At 40.8% G+C, this 20885-nt stretch overlaps 1 protein-coding gene across 1 annotated transcript in view; it reads left to right on the top strand.

Moving 5' to 3' along the window:
- The first annotated feature begins 3205 nt into the window (after positions 1-3205).
- malrd1 (MAM and LDL receptor class A domain containing 1) overlaps positions 3206-20885 on the top strand; it is a 198322-nt gene continuing 180642 nt past the window's right edge. The window contains exons 1-7 of the mRNA XM_052016179.1: positions 3206-3223; positions 3711-3881; positions 7698-7821; positions 13212-13364; positions 16325-16430; positions 16840-17207; positions 19863-20281. Coding sequence (XP_051872139.1) covers positions 3206-3223; positions 3711-3881; positions 7698-7821; positions 13212-13364; positions 16325-16430; positions 16840-17207; positions 19863-20281 — 1359 coding nt within the window. The remainder of the gene's footprint in view (positions 3224-3710; positions 3882-7697; positions 7822-13211; positions 13365-16324; positions 16431-16839; positions 17208-19862; positions 20282-20885) is intronic.

Genomic DNA, 20885 nt, shown 5'->3' with positions numbered 1-20885 from the left:
ATCTGATTTGCCGATTTGCCAATTTGCCAATTTGCCCTGGATCCCATGGATTCCAATCTCTCATGGAACTTTGTCAAAGGCCTTACTGAAGTCTATTTTCACTATATCAACTGCACTGCCTGCAATATATTTTGTTACTTCTTCAAAAAAACTTAATGAAATTAGTCAAAGGATTTCCCACCAACAAAGCCATGTTGACTATTCCTGATCAATCCCTACCTTTCCAAGTGTAGATTAATCGTGTCTCTTAGAAATGTTTTAAATTCCTTTTTTGAAAAATTCAGTCATATTGGTTGGAAAGGATCTTTCTCTAACAAAGCCAACGCTGCATTATCTGGTCCCCAAGACTCAGAGTCAGTTCATGTTGGAATCAGAAATCAGTTACCGTGGGATTTCCACACAGCTTCTGAAAATGGTCTATGAATATTTTCCACTTAATTTTTGCCAAAGTTGAAACGTAAACCATGACAAGACAGAAAGGACCTCCAACCCCAATGACTAGAAACTCTTCAGCTACAATACATGGGGCACAGAGCAGTTTTGTGCAATGTCTTTCTGTATGAGTGGCTTGTACATTTGCCGGTCTTGGATGTGTAAGTGATTTTGTGCAGGTGATGCCAAAACATGCTTTGCACACTGTTTGGCTTCAATCATGTGCTTGGCGGCCTCCACGCTTGTGATGTGCATAAGCATGGACCTGGTATAGATATTATAAGTAGAACCTGTAATAAATATTCAAAACCATGCACCCTATGTGCAGACAGGATTTGGACTTATTTCCTTTATGTGGTGCACAAAAACATTGTACCAAATGACAGAATTTCTGTTCTTTGTTTTTTTTTCTGATGAAGGTAAATTGACTCCAGTGGATGAAGATCTGTTTACTCTGGCCATGAATTGAAGTTAGCTATACTAACAAACTCCCTTCACAAATTTAGTTGGCAACTTGCCCCTCTAATCAAAGTTTTAAATGACAGAATGGCTTAACACAATTGTCTTCAAACTTTACCAGGCTGAGAGCCATCATGTAATTTTTATTGTTTTTCAGACCCTTAGACATCAATAAGACTACAATACATCAACAATTCTCATGATGTCATTGCTCTATTTTGTTAAGCTTCTAATGGTATCATAGAACAGTGTAGCACAGAAGGACGTCATTCAATGCATCAGGACTCTGCATTAACTTTTAAAGACTAATTCCCTTTGGTCCCAATTCCCAATAAGTTCTCATTTATCCACAGTTTAACCTCTGTCCAAAATGTATCCAATTATTTTTGAATCTATATAATGCCTTATCATACAAGGAATTCTAAATCCTCAACAGCTGTTTAAAAATAAAGGTCCTTCTGTCATTCATTCCTTTTGTCATTCACTTTATATCTTAGCCATTCCATTTTCTGTCCTTCATCCTTTGAATATAATGCCATTTATTTATTCCATATTTTCTTAAGACATAGAACGAGACAATATGGCCCATCGTCTAATCTGGTTACACAGCAATCCCATTCATCTGCTAATTTTCCACTCATTCCTATCACTTCTAGCACCTACCTACACCAGGGACAATTTTACATTGGCCATTTAACCTACCAGCCCTGCATCTTTGGCATGTGGACAGAAACCAGAGAACTTAAAGGAAACCATGCAGTCATCGGGAGAACAAGCAAATTGTTGGTTCCTGAAATGTTTGGCTCTAACACAAATCTTTCTTTAAACAAGTACCTGGCAAGGGGTATTCTCCATTATCAGGAACAGTAATTTTAATCTTTGCTAAATTAAATCTCAAGTATGGTTTAAAAAAAAATTAATAACAAAACATGAGAGTCAGGTGCTGAGAACTCCATCCCGAGTCAGTAACACTGAAACCAATGTTACACTTTCTGCTCTAGATCTAAATATTCATTCCTCTGAAATCAATGGCATTGAATTTTAGAAGCAAAGAACAATGAGCAGCAGTTGAGTATGATTGCTCAGGGATGAATTGTGACTTTGACTAAAGACTAAAATCCATGAAGGACAGAAAGCTGGAAACTATGTGCTATGATGTGTAACATCCTTGATGTTCTCCCTACTCCATCTTATCAACAGAAGAGTTTCCAGAACATCCAACCATTGGGGCTTCACTTGATAAAAGTCAAATTCTCCTGTTTAATAAAGTGTTATTACATTTTTACTGTAGGATCAGACTGAATTGCAGCGAGTTAAAAAAGCTTTGCACCTTATTGTCTACCTGCACTGCACTTTCTCTGTAGCTGTGACACTTTACTCTGCATTCTGCATTGTTTTACCTTTTACTACCTCGATGCACTGTGTAATGAATTGATCTGTATGAACGGTATGCAAGACCAGTTTTTCACATTACCTCGGTACGAGTGACAATAATAAACCAATTCCAATTCACGAGAATTTAAATAAAAACCTGTGGATGGTGGAAATTTGAAATAAAATCAGAAAGTGATTGTTTAGGGCAGTGGATTGGACCTAATCAAGTAGGCTGCTTTGTCCATGATGGCATCAAAGTACTTGATAGTTGCTGGATCTGCATTCCTCCACACGTGTTATTTATCATCTTTCTGTCAATTAACATTGATGGATGTCAGACTTTGGAGAGTTGAGAGGTAGGCCTGGACATACAAGAGACTGCAGATGCTGAAATATGAAACAAAACACAAACTGTTGGAGGAACTCTGTGGGTCGAGCAGCATCTGTGGAGGCAAAGGGATAGTCAAGGTTTCAGGTCGTGACCCTGAATATAGAGAGAACATAGCCAGTATAAAGAAATGAAATGGAGGGGTGAGACAGGGGTTGATAGGTAATGGGTAGATCCAGGTAAAGTTTAGGGTGATGGGCTGATTGTGCCGGTACGGGAGATGGAGGGAAGTGTTTAAAGACAGAGGCTAATGGGTAATAGGTGCAAACAAATAAGGAAAATAAAACTTTGTCAGATGGAGCCAGGTGGGATAAGGGAGAAGGTAGAAGGTAGAGATAGATACTGGTGATAAGTGGAACCAGATGGGAGGGGGGATAGGGATGATAGGCCAGGTGAAGAAGAAACCCATGTGGATAGGTATGGGGATGATGGGTAGTTAGAAAAGGGAAATGCGAACAAGGAGGTGCACCTGATCCCTCAAATGCCTTATTTAAGTGGCTGATCCAGTTAATGTTCTGACTAATGGTTACACCCCCACCCAGGCTATTAATGATGGGAGATTCTCTAATGGTAAGGTCGTTGAATCTTAACAGGATGTGGTGAGACTCACTCATGTTGGAGATGTCAACACTTGGCACTTGAGTACCTTGATTCTAAGCCAATTACTGTGTCCATTATGATGATATCAAACAATCACTACTACATTATTACACACCACCTGGAATTTGGCCCACCCTTCAGAATCTAACACCAAATCAAAACATTTCTGATCCAATAAAATTGAGTACTTGAACTCTGTCTGTCAAACTATGATCCACATCTCTTGCTAATAATGTAATGATTATACCATCTAGGAGATGGTACAACACAAAAGTTCAAGTCTTAGAGGAAAGATTAATCAATGATTCTTATACCAACTGTTCCAAATATATTATTAATCTTGGAAGAAATTACTTCAGATATTTAGGGCAAAACTTAAGTGGATCATATTTTGTATCAATATACTTTTATTATTTCTAATAATTTATTCCAAGAATTTTCTTTCATTTTGAATTAGGTAAGGTTCTGGTATCAAATGTCAGAAGGAGCCAACATGTCTATATATATCCGGACTACAGCTGGGAACACGAAAAGAATTGCCACCCTCACCACACCAGCCAACAGAGTCTGGGCTAAGCTGGAGATCCCTGTGGCGCCCAGTACAACAGAAACCATACTACCTTTCCAGGTGAGGAGGCCAAGATGGCACTGAACAGAAATGTCAGTAGCTGGATTTACTCTCATTAACTTTCTAGAGAAGCTGAACTTTGCCTTTTTTGATATGTCAAAATTGAGGTATTTAGGAGAAAAAAGGGAAGTTTTGTTTTGAAATATACTGTAGTTGCCTGGAAATTCAATTACAAAATATTTTATAGCATTTCATGACTGAACATCCAATTTTTCCAGAATGAAATGCAATAGTCACCATTTCCAGTTTCTTTCACTTCACTCGGAAATTTTGAGCACTGTCATGCAGTGACACTCCATGATTTCTGCGTTGGGGCTCATTTGATGGCAAGATTCAGCACTCCTTTAGGAGCATTGCAGAAGTACTTGGACCATGTTGCTCTGGGAGAACCTGTCATTGGGCACTTCTGGGACAACAGGGTCTTACTCTCACAGCACCTTAGACATAATAAGCTGTTACATAAAGGCAAGTATTAATTTCTCCTTTGCTATAAAGTTCTTGTCTTCAAAAATTTAGTCTCTAATCTTGCTTCATTTTAAGAGACACCATCATTATTTTTTTCTGGAAAAGAAAAAGTGCCATGAAAAGCAAACAAGGCTCCCATCTACCTAACACTTCACCTTAGTCTCTTTCCAGAGGTACACTCAGAGACTTTGCTTCCTTTGCCCTATACATTTATTCCATGTTCTGCTTTTTAAAATTTGCATGGCTTTGTTTCTTGTTACTTACTCCCTAATGTTTAATTATGGTATGTATATGCACTTTAACCACATTGAAAAATCTACCTTGACCAAGCTTGATGATACCATTTGTGCAAGGAAACAGGAATTCTGCTTCAAGGATTTATTGATCTGAATGTGTAACTGGAAACAGCAAAAAGCTGAATCAACTGGAAATAACATTTAATTGAACCTGAGCAATTATCACTGCATAAACAAAGGCAGTAATGACTGAATCAGTGATTCACTTTTGAATCCTTCATCGGTTTCCAATCCCAACTGCAGTATTCTGAAGTGGTAAACAATATATCCAAGGATGGGGAAACCAGAGAGGAACATCACCAAGGGATTCTAAAATAATTCCTCCTTCTGCTGGTTCAATTAGAAAAATAGTATAGGCTGATAACTTGGGAGTAAGCAACTTACTTAACATTTCAACTGTCGCGCAAGTTGAGAGGGTGATAAAGAACGGCATGCTTAACTTTATTAGCTGAGACAGTGAGTTCAAGAGTCGGGAAGTTATGTTGCAGCTTTATAAACCTCTGGTTAGGCTGCATCTGGAGTATTGCATTAAATTTTGGTCCCCCCATTATAGGAAGGATGTGAAGGCTTTGGAGGGGGTGCAGAAAAGGTTTACCAGGGTGCTGCCTGAATTAGAGGTTGGAGAAACTAGGGTTGTTTTCTCTGGAGCAGCGGAGGCAGAGGGGAAACCTGATATAAGTTTATAAACTTCTGAGAGACACAGACAGAGTAGACAGCTGGTATCTTTCTCTCAGGGTCGAAATGTCTAATACTAGAGGGCATGCATTTAAGGTGAGGGGGAAAAAGTTTAAAGGAGACGAGTGGGGCAAGAATTTTTTTTACACGGAGTGATGGAAACCTGGAATGCACTGCCAGGAGAGGCAGTGGAGGCAGATATGATAGAGGTGTTTAAGAGGCTCTTAGATAGGCACATGAATATTGTAGAGAATGGAGGGGTATGGACTATGTGCAGGCAGAAGGGGTTATTGAATTGGTTTATTACTGAGGCAGCAAGAAGTATAGACAGTCCATAGAGGGAGGGTTGGTTTCTGTGATGTGCTGAGCTGTGTCCACAACGTTCTGCAGTTTCTTGTGGTCCTGAGCAGAGCAGTTGCCATACCAAGCCGTGATGCATCCAGATAGGATGCGTTTTATGGTACATTGATAAAAGTTGGTGAGTGTCAAAGGGGACATACCAAACTTTTTTAGCCTCCTGAGGAAGTAGAGGCACTGGTGAGCTTTAGTGGCTGTGGTGCCTAATTAGTTTTATTAGGCATCATTAGCTTAATTAGTTTGGCACAACAATATGGGCCGAAGGGCCTGTTCCTGTGCTGTACTGTTCTATGTTCAACTATATTTTCTGTGCGGTCCTAAAGTGTAGAGAACAGGATAAAAACAAAAGGCAGCTCTATGGTCAAATTAAACAAAAAGATAATAATTGAAAAACAAGCAAAACACCACCAACCCCAAGTAGGAAGGAAAGTAGAGACCTCACTAGAGTCTCATAAACCACCTGAGGATTTGGCTTAGAGTTGGCACTGGCGGATATCTTGAAGAAGAGTTCCCCATCACAGTCTATTTATTAGCCAATGAAGGTAAAAAATAAAAAGGACTAAAAGAGAACTGGAAATCACCTTGGGGTAGTATAAAGGTTCTCTAAGAAAAGTACAGTAACACTGAAGTCAATGGGTATCAAGGGGAAAAATAATCCACTGGTTGAAGTCAAAAGAAGATGGTTGTGGTTGTTGATGGTCAATCATCCCAACCACAGGACATTTACTGGAGGAGTTCCTCAGGGCAGCATCTGAGGCCCAACAGTTGTTTTATCAAGGACCTTTCTTCCATTTCAACGTCAGAAGTTGTTTATTTGTGATATTTGCAAAATGATCAATTCCCATGGCAAATCCTCAAAGTGAAGTAATCATGCCCATGTTTAAGAAACATTTATACAGGCACTTATACAGGCAAAGATACAGACCCAATGCAGGAAAATGGAATTAATGTAGATGGCTAACGCATCAAGGACACCAGCCTCCCCTCCTTGGACTCTGTCTTTACATCTTGTTGTCTTGGTGTAGCAGCCAGCATAATCAAAGACCCCACCCACCCAGGACATTCTCTCTTCTCACCTCTTCCATCAGGTAGAAGATACAGGTGTCTGAGGGCACGTACCACCAGACTTAAGGACAGCGTCTACCCCACTGTGATAAGACTATTGAATGGTTCCCTTATACAATGAGATGGACTATGACCTCGCAATCTACCTTGTTGTGATCTTGCACCTTATTGCACTGCACTTTCTCTGTAGCTGTGACACTTTACTCTGTACTGTCATTGTTTTTACCTGTACTACATCAATGCACTTTGTACTAACTCCATGTAACTGCACTGTGTAATGAATTGACCTGTACGATCGGTTTGTAAGACATGCTTTTCACTGTACCTCGGTACAAATGACAATAATAAACCGATACCAATAAAAAGTTAGCATGGACTTGATGGGCTGAAGGACAAGTTTCTCTTCCGTGCAACTCAGTGACTATCCAAGATATGGCTGCCTGCTTGATTGGTACCCCATCCAACTCACTACGCATCCATTCCTTCTACCATTTTGCACAGTGGATATGCAGCATCTTAAAGTGCACTGAATTTATCTAATCAGGCTTCTCCAACTGCACTTTACAAACCCACAACATCTACAACCTAGAAGGACAAAGGCAGGAACTCTACCAAACCGTGCACTGTTGTGCCTTCATTATAACTTACTATTCCTTCATCAGCACTCATTCTACATCCTATACCTCCCTACCCAATGGTGCAATGAGAGTACCATCATCAGGAGGAATTCATGACAGCTATTCACTACCACTTCCTTGAGGGCAGCTAGGGATGGGCATTAAATGCTGGCCATGCCAGTGATTCCTGCATCCCCCCAGTGAATAAGAAAAATAAAGTAATAAGTGTTTAAATCACTGTTTGATAAGCAGGATTGTAAAAGTGGTGGCTTTGCAATCAATAGTGGTTGATTGTAGAGAATATTGGTTGACCAATTGTTTCTCTTTTTAATATATTTTAGATTATTCTCCAGAGCACTGTGTTGGCAATACCCAATGCATTTATTGCAATTGATGATGTGAGTTTAACTCCAGGTTGTACTGTATCTAACTCAATGGTCTCAAATTTCATCACAGAATACAAAGGCAAGTATTTAATTTACTTTTACATTGCAAAAATAGTTGCTGTCTTGTTTTCTAATGTTTTGATGGATTATGGCCAGTTCTTCTTCCAAGGGCCTATGTACAATTTAAAAAGGATTAGCTGTAGATATCAACAATGAAGGATTAAGGCATTGTGGGATATGAGGATGAGATGGGAAAGCTAAATTGATGCAGTTAAACTAAATCCGTTATCTTATTGATTAATACAGCAAGCTTGTGGGACCATTCTAATGTTCTTTTGTCGTCTTATTTTTGAATCAAATCATTAGTCATCCTTCTGTGGTTGTTAGTTACCTGGCATATCATAATATTACAGAAACAACAACACTTAAATCCACATAAGCATGACCTTCATTGTATCCATTCTCCAGTGAATTCATCCACTGAAGAAGGAATATTAGTCATGGAAGTTGCATTTGGTAGCACAACTCTTACCACATTTTTTTATCCTGATAAATTACTGGTTTGTAGTGTATTGTGCTCGCAAATCAGTGGCTTCCTGGCAAGTAAAACTGAAAATGCTGAAAGCTCACGGCAGTACACGTAGCACTAGTGGAAAGAGAAACTATTCAGGTGACCTTAAACATCATCTCTGCTCCTCTTTCCACAGGTGGTACCTGGCCTGTTGAGTGCTTTTGTACTTCCAGCACCTGCAGCTTTTTGCCAAATCCAACAAATACTTGCCTATAATTAGCAGAAGATGATTCATCAGAAAGTTTCATAGACAAATTCCGCTGGAAGCACCCCCCAGTTCAGTTTTTCTTTTATAGAGTCATAGAGTAGTACAGCATGGAAATTAGCCCTTCAGCCCACCATGTCCATGCCATCCTTTTTGCCTGTTCGGACCACATTAGGACCATATCCTTCAGTGCCTTGCCAATTTAAGTGTCCGTCTAAATGCGTCTTGAACATAGTAAATGTATTTCATTTCGGCATCTCACCTAGTAGCTCTTGATTCCGTTTTACTTCAAATAAGATCCTGAGGGGACTGGACAATGTGGAGAGGAAGCTTCCTCTTGTCTGAGAATCTAGAATAGGGCAGTGCTCTCTAAGATAGATATGGGGTGAATTTTTTTTTTCTCCAAGGGTCTTGAATCTTTGGAACTCTCTTCCTCAAAGGATGGTGGACGCAGAATCATTGAATATGGTTAAGATGTTTGATCAGCAAGTGGTTGAAAGGTGAATGTAGGAGTGCAGAGTTTAGGCTGAAATCAGATCATCTGATATCTTGTTGAATATCAGTGCAGGGTCAAGGGCTCTAATTGCTACCTCCTGTTCCTAATTTGTGTGTTCATACACTTTCTCATTGTAATACATAGAATATAAGCTGAATAATAGAAATCTTTGTGTGATACTTAGCATATAAAGACTACTAGAAATGCTGAATTTACTGATTATCTGCCAGATAATCAGTTGATTAAAAGATTAAGCTTGTAAGATGGTGAAAAAAGCAACACAAGATTCAATTTAATTCTGTAAAAATGATATTTACTCAAGTCAAGCATTGGTTACATCAGTGACACAAGTTTCTTTCAGAGTTTCAAAGTGTATTAGACTGCCTGTCAATGGCTAAATCTGTAAATAGTGTGAATCATCTAGAAATATGTGTCATTAGTCATAGAGTTGTACAGCACAGAAGTGGGCCCTTCGTCTCATCACGTCCTTGCTGAAGCTTTTTGCTCATCTACAGCTAATCCCACTTGCCTGCATTCTTTTCAAAACAATGAGGAAACAGTGTAGTGTGTCTAAATACATGACTTTCAAATGGCACCGTTCATTGTATTTAAGCATCATGTAAAAACAACACTCACACAAATCAGCAATCTAAGCTCTTGGGCCTAGAATCTATCTACACATTTTTCACGTGTTAAAACAGTGGAACTGTATATGATGACGTTTTCTGTAAGTGTAGAGCTTGTACACAAAGCTCCAATTTCTACTGGCAGTGAAGGGGACATGCACTGCTCAACCTGTGAACGCATTAGATGTGTGACTGATGTTGGGCCAAATTCAGCAGCAGTCAGGTGAATTGCGCACAGAACTACTGGAACAGGTGACCCTGACTTTGACTTTTAAAACACTTGTGTTTGTTTGCTGCTTGAGGTTTGTCTAGCAAACAAATGCAGGTGCCCTGCACTGCTCTCAGTCACACAGAGGCCCTTGCTCCTAGAAAGGTTGCCTCAGGCCCCTTGCCAGCTGAGATATTGCACACATATTGCTTTGCTGCTCATTATGCATTGCAGGGACCAAGAACAGTTCTACCAACAAGGGGGGAAACCTTCCATTTCTGGTAAAGTGACTTTTGCTTTCAAATTTGGAAGGACAGATTATGTTGAAGTACATGACTCTCAGAAGTGCAGGAAAACGAAAAGGGTATTTGTGCCCCAACAGACATCTCCCTGGCAACTTTCCACTGTGCACAAAGAGGCTACTTTCCTTCCAGGCCTGTGCAGGTTCCCATACACCCCTCAGAGGCTACACTGCCCTCCCTCCCTCCTTCCCACGTTGTCAATACTCCCCAGTAGCTGAGAGAGTTCAGGTTGTATTAACCCTGTAGGGACTATTTCCTGAGGTCAGAGCTGTGAGGAAAGATGCCACCAATATTGGAACTTTGATCATAATGCCTGACATTCCTGAAACAGAGTAGTATTATACAAGGGAGCATGATAGTTTTGTTTGTGAAATGGTGCCATGAAATTTTATGGCTTTATTTTGAGTTGTTTGAGACTGTATTAAGGAGGCTTTATCACACAAAGTTCTGAAAAGGGAGTCCCATTAAAGAGTCTAGACTGGCTTGCAAACAGGACCGGCCAGACTCCCTTTTCAATGTAGAATGATTTATTAGTATTCTCTTCACTGATCATAGCCTCTTTGTTCTGAGCTGCAGGCTGTGATCACTGGCTCCTTAGTCAGGACGTTGCAATGTACTGGGGCCACTCACAGCACGGGAGCCCATCATGATTCATATTCAGGCACAGTGGAGAGCACCGCGACCCTCTCTCCCCAGTTCCCCATACCACCGTGGCAGCCTTTTCTGCCACTATACTGTGAATTGGAAAATTGGTTTATTATTGTCACATGTACTGAGGTACAGTGAAAAACTTTGTTTTGGAATCCATCCACAGAGATCAATTCATCACATCAGTACATTGAGTTAGTACAAGGGAAAAGCAATAACAGAATGCAGAAGATAGTGTTATAGTTACAGAGAATGTGCAGTGCAGGCAGATAATAAGGTGCAAGAACCATGATGAGGTAGTTTGTGAGGTCAAGAGTCCATCTTAAAGTACAAGAGGTCCAGTCAATGGCAGGATAGAAGCTGTTATAAGCTTCTTGTCCTTGAGCCTGGTGGTACATACTTTCAGGCTTTTGTATCTTCTGCCTGATGGAAGGGGGAGAAGAGAGAGTGTCCAAGATGGGAAGGGTCTTTGATTATGTTTGCTGCTTTACAGAGACAGTGAGAAGTGCAGAGTCCATAGAGTGGAGGCTGGTTTTTTGATGTGCTGAGGTGCACATCAGTTCTGCACAGCAGCACATCAGCTGTATACCAGTTCACACCATAACTGCAGTTTCTTGCAGTCTCAGGCAGAGCAATTGCCATACCAAGCTGTGATGCATCCGGATAGGATACTTTCTATGGTGCATCAATAAAAATTGGTAAGGGTCAACACGGACATGTCAAACTTCTTCAGCCTCCTGAGGAAGTTGAAGCGCTGGTGATCTTTCTTAGCCATGGCATCTAAGTGGTTGGACCAGTTGTCATGGGGAGAGTTCCTTAAACAATGACTCACTCCCCAGCCACCAGAGCAGCAAAGATGCAGCAGCTGTGAGCTTTACACATGCAGTCATGACTTAGTGCACTAAAAGAGGGTAAAACCCAATTTCTAGGCATTGAAGCTTTGTGTAAGGAGCCACTTTTTGCATCCAACTGCTACTGAGCACCGATTACAATTGGATTATGACTCCAGGTTTCACCAGGATTTTAAACTGCCCTCACAACACAGTTTATCACAATGAGTTATATGCATGTTCACGGCCTGCGGCTCAGAACAAAGGAGCTATGATCAGTGAAAAGAATACCAGTGACTCATTTTACATTGAAAAGTGAGTGTGGCAGGTGGTGTGTGCAAGATAATCCAGACCCTTTTCAGAACTGTGTGTGATGCAAATTTCCTAATGCTAATGAGGGGTACAATTACAATGTTTAAAAGACATTTGGACAGGTACATGGACAGAGAAAAAAATTAGAGCGATATGGGCCTAATGCAGGCAAATGGGACAAGCTGAGATAGACAACTTGGTCAGCACAGATGAGTTGGGCCAGGGGCCTGTTTCAATGCTGTATAATGTTATGACTCTAATGCTGTCTCGAAAAACTCAAAAAAAAGAGTCATGACACCAATTCCCAAACAACACTATCATGCTCCTTTGTATAATGTTACTCTGCTTCAGGAATGTCAGGCACCATGGATCAAATTTTCAATGTTAGTAGTCAGAGCATTGAATAAACCCATTGTGCTTGTGCCTTTTCCTATTTTTTAATGTGCTCTGCATTGTTTAAGATAGAAGTAAAGGAAGTAAGAAGCACATGCAAAGTAACATGCACTACAGCTACCAGAGCCAATTTTACATGGTCTCTGTGCCTCTGTGAACAGGTGTGTGCACTACTTACCTCAACCTTGGTACTCTTGTTTATGAGCACAAAGAAATTTCTCACCCTAACATGATGGGAAAAAAATAAAAATACCGATCTTGTATATATTCAAAAGCAAATTGAATTTAAAAAAATATATATTTTCTCTCAAAGCACCTTATCTGATCATTCGGAGATTTTGGAGCAAAGTGTTCATTCCCTGCAGGTGATTCTATGCTACATTATTTTATCTTTAAACGAAGGTCCTTAATCTGTACTTGTTGTCATCAAGCATCACTTAACAGAAATTAAGCATGATTAATGGGCTACAGTGTGTTTTGGAAAAAAAAGGACTGATGCAGCCCTGAGGTAACACATTAATTGAGTGTGTAACATCAAAGGGGTGTCATGGCTCATGATAACCTAACTCCTCAAATATTGGAGGCAGAAACCTACCAAGAACTGGGGAAAAAAAAGAGGTTAACTGAAAATAATTCCTGCCACTTCTAGAATTCAACCCATTGAGGTAAAGGTTAAGGAGAGATGTGTTGATCCTAGAACCTGTTATAATTTTCCACCACAAGTGATCCATATGATCCACCACATCTGTTATGTTTTTCTTCAATTTGACATGTTTGATCAGATGATGTTTATGCATGAAGGATTGAAAAGAACTGTAAATACCACATCATGTACTCCAATAGAAGTTTGCACAACATTGCTGTTTTCTGTGTTGCAGCTTCCACATGTAACTTTGAAGAGGATAGCTGTGGTTGGTTTGAGAATGTTCTTAATGATAACTTTGACTGGATCAGAAACTCGAGCAGTGCTTTGCCTTCAGATGTCAAGGTTCAGGCCCCAACTCGAGATCATACCACCAACACTGCTGACGGTAGGAGTTTGGAACTGATAGTTCAAATTTAGAGCTTGCTTACTTTGCAACAATCCATGTGACTCAAATCATAAACATCCAGCAATATCTCAGACCCCTCATTAGACAATCACTTGTAATTTCCCCAAAATCTTACAGAACATAGAACACCAAGCACAGTACAGGACCTTCAGCCCACGATGTTGTGCCGACATTTTATCCTGCTTTAAGATTTATCTAACCCTTCCCTCCCACATAGCCCTCCATTTTTATATCATTCATGTGCCTATCTAAGAGTCTCTTAAATGTCCCTGATGTATCTGCCTCCACCACCTCTGCCGGCAGTGCATTCCACGCACCCACCACTCTCTGTGTGTAAAAAAAAAACTGACCTTTGACATTTCCCCTATACCTTCCTCCAATCACCTTAAAATATGTCCCCTTGTGTTAGCCATTTTCACTCTGGGGAAAAGTCTCTGACTGTCCACTCAATCTATGCCTCTCATCATCTTGTACACCTCTATCAAGTCACCTCTCATCCTCCTTCGCTCCAAAGAGAAAAGCCCCAGCTCGCTCAAACTATCCTCACAAGACAAATCTTCTGAACTATTTTCACTTAAACATTTATCAAAGTCATAGAAACATATGGCAGAGGCCATTCAGCCCATCGTGACTCCCATTGACTCATGGAAGGTCTCATTAAAATGTACAGGGCCTCACTGCAAGGGATTGAGTAAACTCTGAAACAGAAGTTCTCACTGAGTGAACTGCACCAGAGTGGAATAGAAATAGGGGAATCTTTAGGGGAATTAGGGGGATGGATCACAGCTTCTGCAACCAAGACAGAATCTCGAGGGATGTGTTGGCTACCCAATATCAGGTAAATGAACAGGAACATAAAAGTAGGGAGTAATTCCAGCTGTCACAGTGCTTGTTGGAAAAAACAAAAAGGAAGAAGGTCCTGCCGATAGAATATTAGTTGTTAGTTTCTAAGTTAAGAAGCAGGACCTTGAGGGGAATAACCTCTGGATTATTGATTAATGTGGAAGTTGGCATAGATGCAGAGAAATCAGGAGAATTAACCCATAACTAGAGGACTGCTATGGGAAAAAGGGATTTTTTTCTTGGCACACTGCCACAGGTTCTGGGACAGGAAGGAGCTGTAGCCATGTGAAGAGCCACAGTTGACCTGAGATATGATCCAAATCCTCGAAGAAAGTGTAAATAGGGAACTGCAAAAGGCTTGAAACTGATGACCGTGGTGTGGGGGAGGGTGCCACGAGGGATCTAAAGGAAATGTAAGCAGCCTACATATAACTATAGATTTCTCCTAAGTAACAGGGGAGAGAATAATGTAAGGGAGGAAACTGACAGCAAGCAAGCAAACAGAGTTAGGAAAGAGGATTTTAAGAAGATGGTTAACCATAAAGAGGAAATCCTATTTATCACAGGTTAATGGTTTCTATAACAGTCCACATAATAGCCATAATAAAATAGGGGAGCTGGAAGCAATCATTCATTGGAAGAAAACAGACATATAATCATAGTCATATAGCATGGAAACAGACCCTTCAGCCCATCATGTCCATGCTGGTTAGCAAGTGCCGTCCCAGCATTTGGGTCATAGTCTTCTGTGACACGGTATTTCAAATACTCATCTACATAATTAAATGTTGTTAGAGTATCTGCTGCTATCCCCTCCCCCCACCAGGGCAGTGAGCTTCAGGTTTTAACCATCAGGATGAAAAAAAATTCCTCTAAATTTCCTACCCATTACCTTGAACCTATACCCTCCAATTGCAAAAGCAAACCTCGACCATCATCCTCTGCCACCTATCACCAAGCCAGTTTTTGATTCAATTTACTAAACTGTTCTGGATGCCATGGACTGTAAGCTTTTGAACCAGTCTCCCAACATCAAAGGCCTTAGAAGTCCACGTAGACTACATCAACCTCACTATCCTCACCAACTCACCTAGTCACCTCCTCTTCCCTTCCACAATCCAGGTACCTAAACAGAACTTCCGGGTGAAGCAGTAATTCATTTACAATTCTTTTATTATAGAGTGTTCTGCATTTAGTGTTTACACTGGGAAAGCCAAACGCAGACTAAGTGATCGCCTTGCAGAGCACCTACGTTCAGTTTTCATGGGTGACCTGGAGCTTCCTGTCACCTGCCACATTAATTCACCCTATCAGAGAAATTTCCCTTTGTTTCACCTATCGTTCTGTCCTCTCCTCACCTTCTCTGTTACCTAGACTAACTTTGTTTCTCCGTTTCTCATTTCTGTTGAAGTGTCCCAGACCTGAAACATTCATTAGGCTAGGCACAGAACATTACAGACCCAATGTAGGCAAATGGGGAAAAAAGCTTGACGTGGATGTGATGGGACGAAGAGCTTGTTTCTGTGCTGTACAACTCTATGACACTTGCAGGCTGCCCCAGAACACTCTACACAAAAGATGCATTTCACTGTGTTTCGATTTACATGTGACTAATAAAGATATCTTAAAGTTAACTTTTTCTTTATCCCAGTTTTGACAAAGGGTCTTCAATCTGAAATGTTGATTCTGTTTCTCTTTCCACAGATGCTACCTAACCTGTTGGGTGTTTCCAGCATTTTCTGTCTTCACTCAGCTTATTAAGCCTGGTTAAGGAAAACATTTTTGCAGTTGTACCCCAAACCTCTATTTAAAAACCATGGATTCTATAAGCCTGTTTTTTTGATAGCTCACTAAATTGGTCATGACACCTTCACAAGATGATGCAGTTGCACCATTGTTTCTCTATGCTCATCCAATCCTTTTCAAAATGTCCTTCCTTGGCTTACTCGACTTGCAAACTTACAACCCCTGCTGTGGAATGTGTTGTGATGTTTTACTTTGTTCAGACACCAGATCATTTTAATGTGTGGTTCCTTGTGTGGCTACAGAGATGATGTCTTCAAATGCCCCTCTGGAATTATATATTTTTATTTCAGGACACTTCATGTTTATTCTGATGATCAAAAGCAACATTTTTCAGACTGCGGAACTGACCAGCCCTACGTTCACTCAGTCAGGAACTGGATGTACCATGTCCTTCTGGTAGGTAATAATTTCACTTTCATGTTGGTGTGACGGAATGGTGAGATGCTTACTTTTTGAAAATATATTACGTACCCTCTGCCACATTTAACCCCATGGTTAAAATTAGTACATCAACCAAGCTATTCATTTTGATTTGATTTTATATGCATCATTTTATATACATCATTAACAAATCTAACTGGAAGGGGAAGATTTAAGTTTCACCAGTATTAACCCAATTACACCTGAAAAACATAACCTTTCATTTATTGGATCAAAAATCAGTGAAAATTACATGGTATTTCTACTATACTTGATCTTTTTTTTGAACTAACTTTAATCCTAATGTTGGCCAATGCTGTTTGGTTGTATTTTTGAACATTTTCAATGTCTGAAGAATTTATTTGCCGTTTTGTAACTGCCACAGGTATTATAATTATGGACAGGCAGTGGGAGCAGCAAAAATGTTCCTGGAGGTTGATGGTGTGAGGAGTAATACTGTCGTGTGGTGGACCTACAACACTCAAAGCAATCAATGGCTCCAAGGCTTTGTCCAGCTTGGGCGTCTAACACAACCTTTCCGTCTTAAATTGGTGAAAGTCAGCCTGGGCATTTACAATGGTGTGGCAGCAGTGGATGACATTGTGTTTGCCAACTGCTCCCTCCCACCAGCTGTAGAGAAATGTGAAGGCACAGAGTGGTTTTGGTGTGAACAAACCCGAGCTTGTATTGAACGATTACAAGTATGCGACCTTGTGGATGATTGTGGTGATGGTTCTGATGAAAACAACTGTGGTAAGTGGAACTTGCGAATTATTTATTGACTTGTTCAATGTTGGTATCCAAAGAGCATTGATTGCCTATTTTTAATTCCTTTCAAGTTATTGGCTTGTTAGACCATTTCAGAGTATTTGGGGTCAGTCACATTGCTAAAATAAGCCAGATTGGGTAAGGAGGCAAATTTCCTTCCCTTAAAGACATTAGAAAACAGGGTAGATTTTTATGATTAAGCAGTAGCTCCATGATTTACTATTAGCCTGGCTAACTTTTTTTTTTGCAGATTTATTTAATTATTTGAAGAAGTAATGAAGACCATTCAAAACGTATATGTTTAACAGGAAAAGATTATTTGTAAAATATTTTTCATACACTTTCATATTTGTCCAGATTTATCATTCTTTGGTTTAAGTGATATTTGCTGAGGACAATACTGTCTGAAGCGAAAGTTGCCCAAGATCCTGTGCAGCCAAATACCTAGAAACTAAGCTTGAACCCAGGCATGATAATGGAGCAAAAAAACTGCAGATGTTGGAAATCCAAAACAAAATGAGAAAATGCTGAAAGCACTCAGCAGGTCAGGCAGCATCAGTGGAGTAGGCCGAGAAACTGTCAACATTTCAGGTCAAGAACACTTTAACAAACCTAGAAAATTGAGAAAACAAGTGTGTTGCAGAGAGGAGGAGGAGGAGTGGAGAAATCAGAGAGAATGTTTGTGGTAGGCTGAGACCAACATTGTCAAGGTAACAATTACTGTAAAAACGGAGATGGAAAGGAAGAAAGAAACAAAGTTGCAGGCACATTTATGGACATGGGATAAAATGGGTCAGTTACCTGAAACTATTATTGAGTCTTTAGGATTGAAAATTGAGTCCTGAAGGTTTCAATATGCCCAGGCAGAAGAGGAAGTGTTATTCTTCAAGCTTGCATTCTGTGATGCAGGAGGTTAAAGACAGAAAGATCAGAGCTGGAGTGGAATGGAGAATTAAGGTACCTGGAAGCTTAAGGGTACCCTTACTCAATGGAGGTGTTCTGCAAAGCAGATACCTAATCTGCATTTGGTTTCCCCAGTGCAGAGGAGGCTATATTGTGAGCATTGAATGCAATATGGTTGATTCGAAGATGTGTGAGTGAACAGCTGTTTCGCCTGGAAGGACTGTTTGGTTACCAAAAGTTTGAGAATTCGATGCTCATGCTGCCAGGTCGGGGACTGTCCAGGCGGAATATGTGGTGAAGGAGGCTGTGGACAGACTTGTCGGTGCGGGAATGGGAAGTGGAATTAAAATAGCTGCCACCAGAAGCTGGCATAGCAGACAGAACAAAGGTGCTCAGCGAAGAAGTCACCCAGTCTGCATCCGGTCTCACCTCCCAACTTCTGAATTTGCAAACTTCCGGTAACTGCTCCCCCTCTGCCCCCTTTTTTTTGCTTTTCTCTTTCTCTCCCTGATCCAACTGGCCCCCATCGCTCTCTCTTTCCCCTCCCCCCCATCACTCTCTCTTTCCCCTCCCCCCATCGCTCTCTCTTTCCCCTCCCCCCCCATCGCTCTCTCTTTCCCCTCCCCCCATCGCTCTCTCTTTCCCCTCCCCCCATCGCTCCCTCTTTCCCCTCCCCCATCGTGCTCTCTTTCCCCTCTCCCCCCATCGCTCTCTCTTTCCCCTCTCCCCCCATCGCTCTCTCTTTCCCCTCCCCCATCGCTCTCTCTTCCCCTCTCCCCCCATCGCTCTCTCTTTCCCCTCCCCCCCATCGCTCTCTCTTTCCCCTCTCCCCCCATCGCTCTCTCTTTCCCCTCCCCCATCCTCTCCATTTACCCATCACCCACATATTCCTCCCACTGGTTCCTCTCTGCACCTCCCTCCCCTGATTCCATGCTCCACCTTCCTCACCTATCAGATTCCAACATCTTCAGCCCTTTGTCACTTCCACCTATCACCTCCCAGTTTCTGACATCATTCCCACTGTCCCCCTCTGTCATCCGCCTATCACCCCCTCCCTCACCTGGATCCACCTATTACCTGCCAGCTTTTGCTCCCCCCCTTCCCTCCACCTTTTTATACTGCTATCTCCCCTCTTCTTCTTTCAGTCCAGATGAAGGGCCTCGAACCAAATTGACAACTGTCCATTTCCCCCTATAAATGCTGCCTGACCTGCCAAGTTCCTCTAGCGCTTTGTGTGTTGCTCCAGATTCCAGCATCTGCAGTCTCTTGTGTGTCTGGGAATTCATGGATATCTCTAACTACAGGTTCCCCTCTTAGTCATATACTGCTCCCAGTACAAAGTATTTCACTGTTCCTTCATCATCACTGTCACTGGTTCTTGGAGCTCCTTATCCAACAGCCCTGCAGGTACGTTCAGACAGGCTGTAGCAGTTTAAGGTGATAGATTGGCATCACTTCCTCAAGGGCAAGTAGAGTAAGGGCATAGAATCTGGCCTTGCCAACAACACTTACCTCCTAGAAATGATTTCGTAAAAAAAGAATATCTTGATATATTAATGGTGTTTAGTTTTATAATGTATTACATGCAATGTGAAAAGGCAGTCTGTGTCTTCCAGTGTCCTTCTGTTGAAAATAATTCTTATGTTGCTGATGTAGTGAACAATTTTTAAACATAAGCATACAATGAGGCACAGACATTTAGGCAAAGAGTCAAGTATTATTTCTCTCTTCTGGTAGCACAAGAACTACTCTGTAATTTTGAAAATGAATTTTGCAACTGGCAGCAAGCCAAGGATGATGATTTTGACTGGACAAGAAATAAGGGACAAACCTCAACACTCAACACTGGGCCATCAAAGGACCACACATTAGGGACAGCAGAAGGCCACTACCTTTACATTGAAGCATCTGACCAACAGTTCGGAAATACAGCTACACTCCTCAGTCCAATCCTGGATGCCACCCGCAATCACGCCAACAAGACCTGTATCTTCCGCTTCCATTATCACATGTTTGGAAAACAGATTTTTAAACTGGCAGTGCATAAAAGAACCTACAGAAATACAAAGGGGGAACAACTTTGGGTAAAATATGGCCAGCATGGTGACAGATGGCTGAAGGAGACTCTATTTATCGACAGTACTCAACCATTCCAGGTAAGCATTATTCAGTTATGCAAAATCCTTCAGGATGACAAAAAAGAACTCAGCAAGTCTCCTCCGGCAGGTTGTTTGTTGCTCCAAATTCCAGCATCTGCAGTCCCTTGTGTTCCCAAAAAACATGATGGATTGTATATAATCAAACAGTTTGATTTGCATAATTTTAAGAATTAGAAATGTTTTGTTATATTGTAGATAGCTGTAACTGGTGCATTTGCATTTAATCCATATCACTTCCTCAGCAAAAAAATCATCACCTCAGGAAACATAATAACATTCTTATTGTTAGATGAAAAATTATTGTATGTAGATTGTTGCAATATCACAATATGTATTTTTCTTTTGACTTTTAATTGAATTGTGTGTATGGCAGTAGAGGAGTTATATTTCAGAAATCTCTCTATTTAGCCCTCTGCCATTTGTCAGATTCAGTACCAAATATCTTGTGTTTTTATAGTACCGTTAATGAGTAACACATCCCAAGACATTTTGTAGTAGCATAATCAAATTCTGTCATCAAGTTAAAGAGGAAATATTTCAACAGGCTGATCAAAGCTGGTTTAGGAATGCCTTAAAGGATGATGGAAGCATAGTGGTGAAT

The sequence above is a fragment of the Pristis pectinata genome, chromosome 5 (genome assembly GCF_009764475.1).
Source record: "Pristis pectinata isolate sPriPec2 chromosome 5, sPriPec2.1.pri, whole genome shotgun sequence".
In the NCBI taxonomy this organism is placed as follows: domain Eukaryota; kingdom Metazoa; phylum Chordata; class Chondrichthyes; order Rhinopristiformes; family Pristidae; genus Pristis; species Pristis pectinata.
The sequence above is the reverse complement of the archived record's forward strand: the minus strand, read 5'-3'. Positions and strand labels throughout refer to the sequence as shown.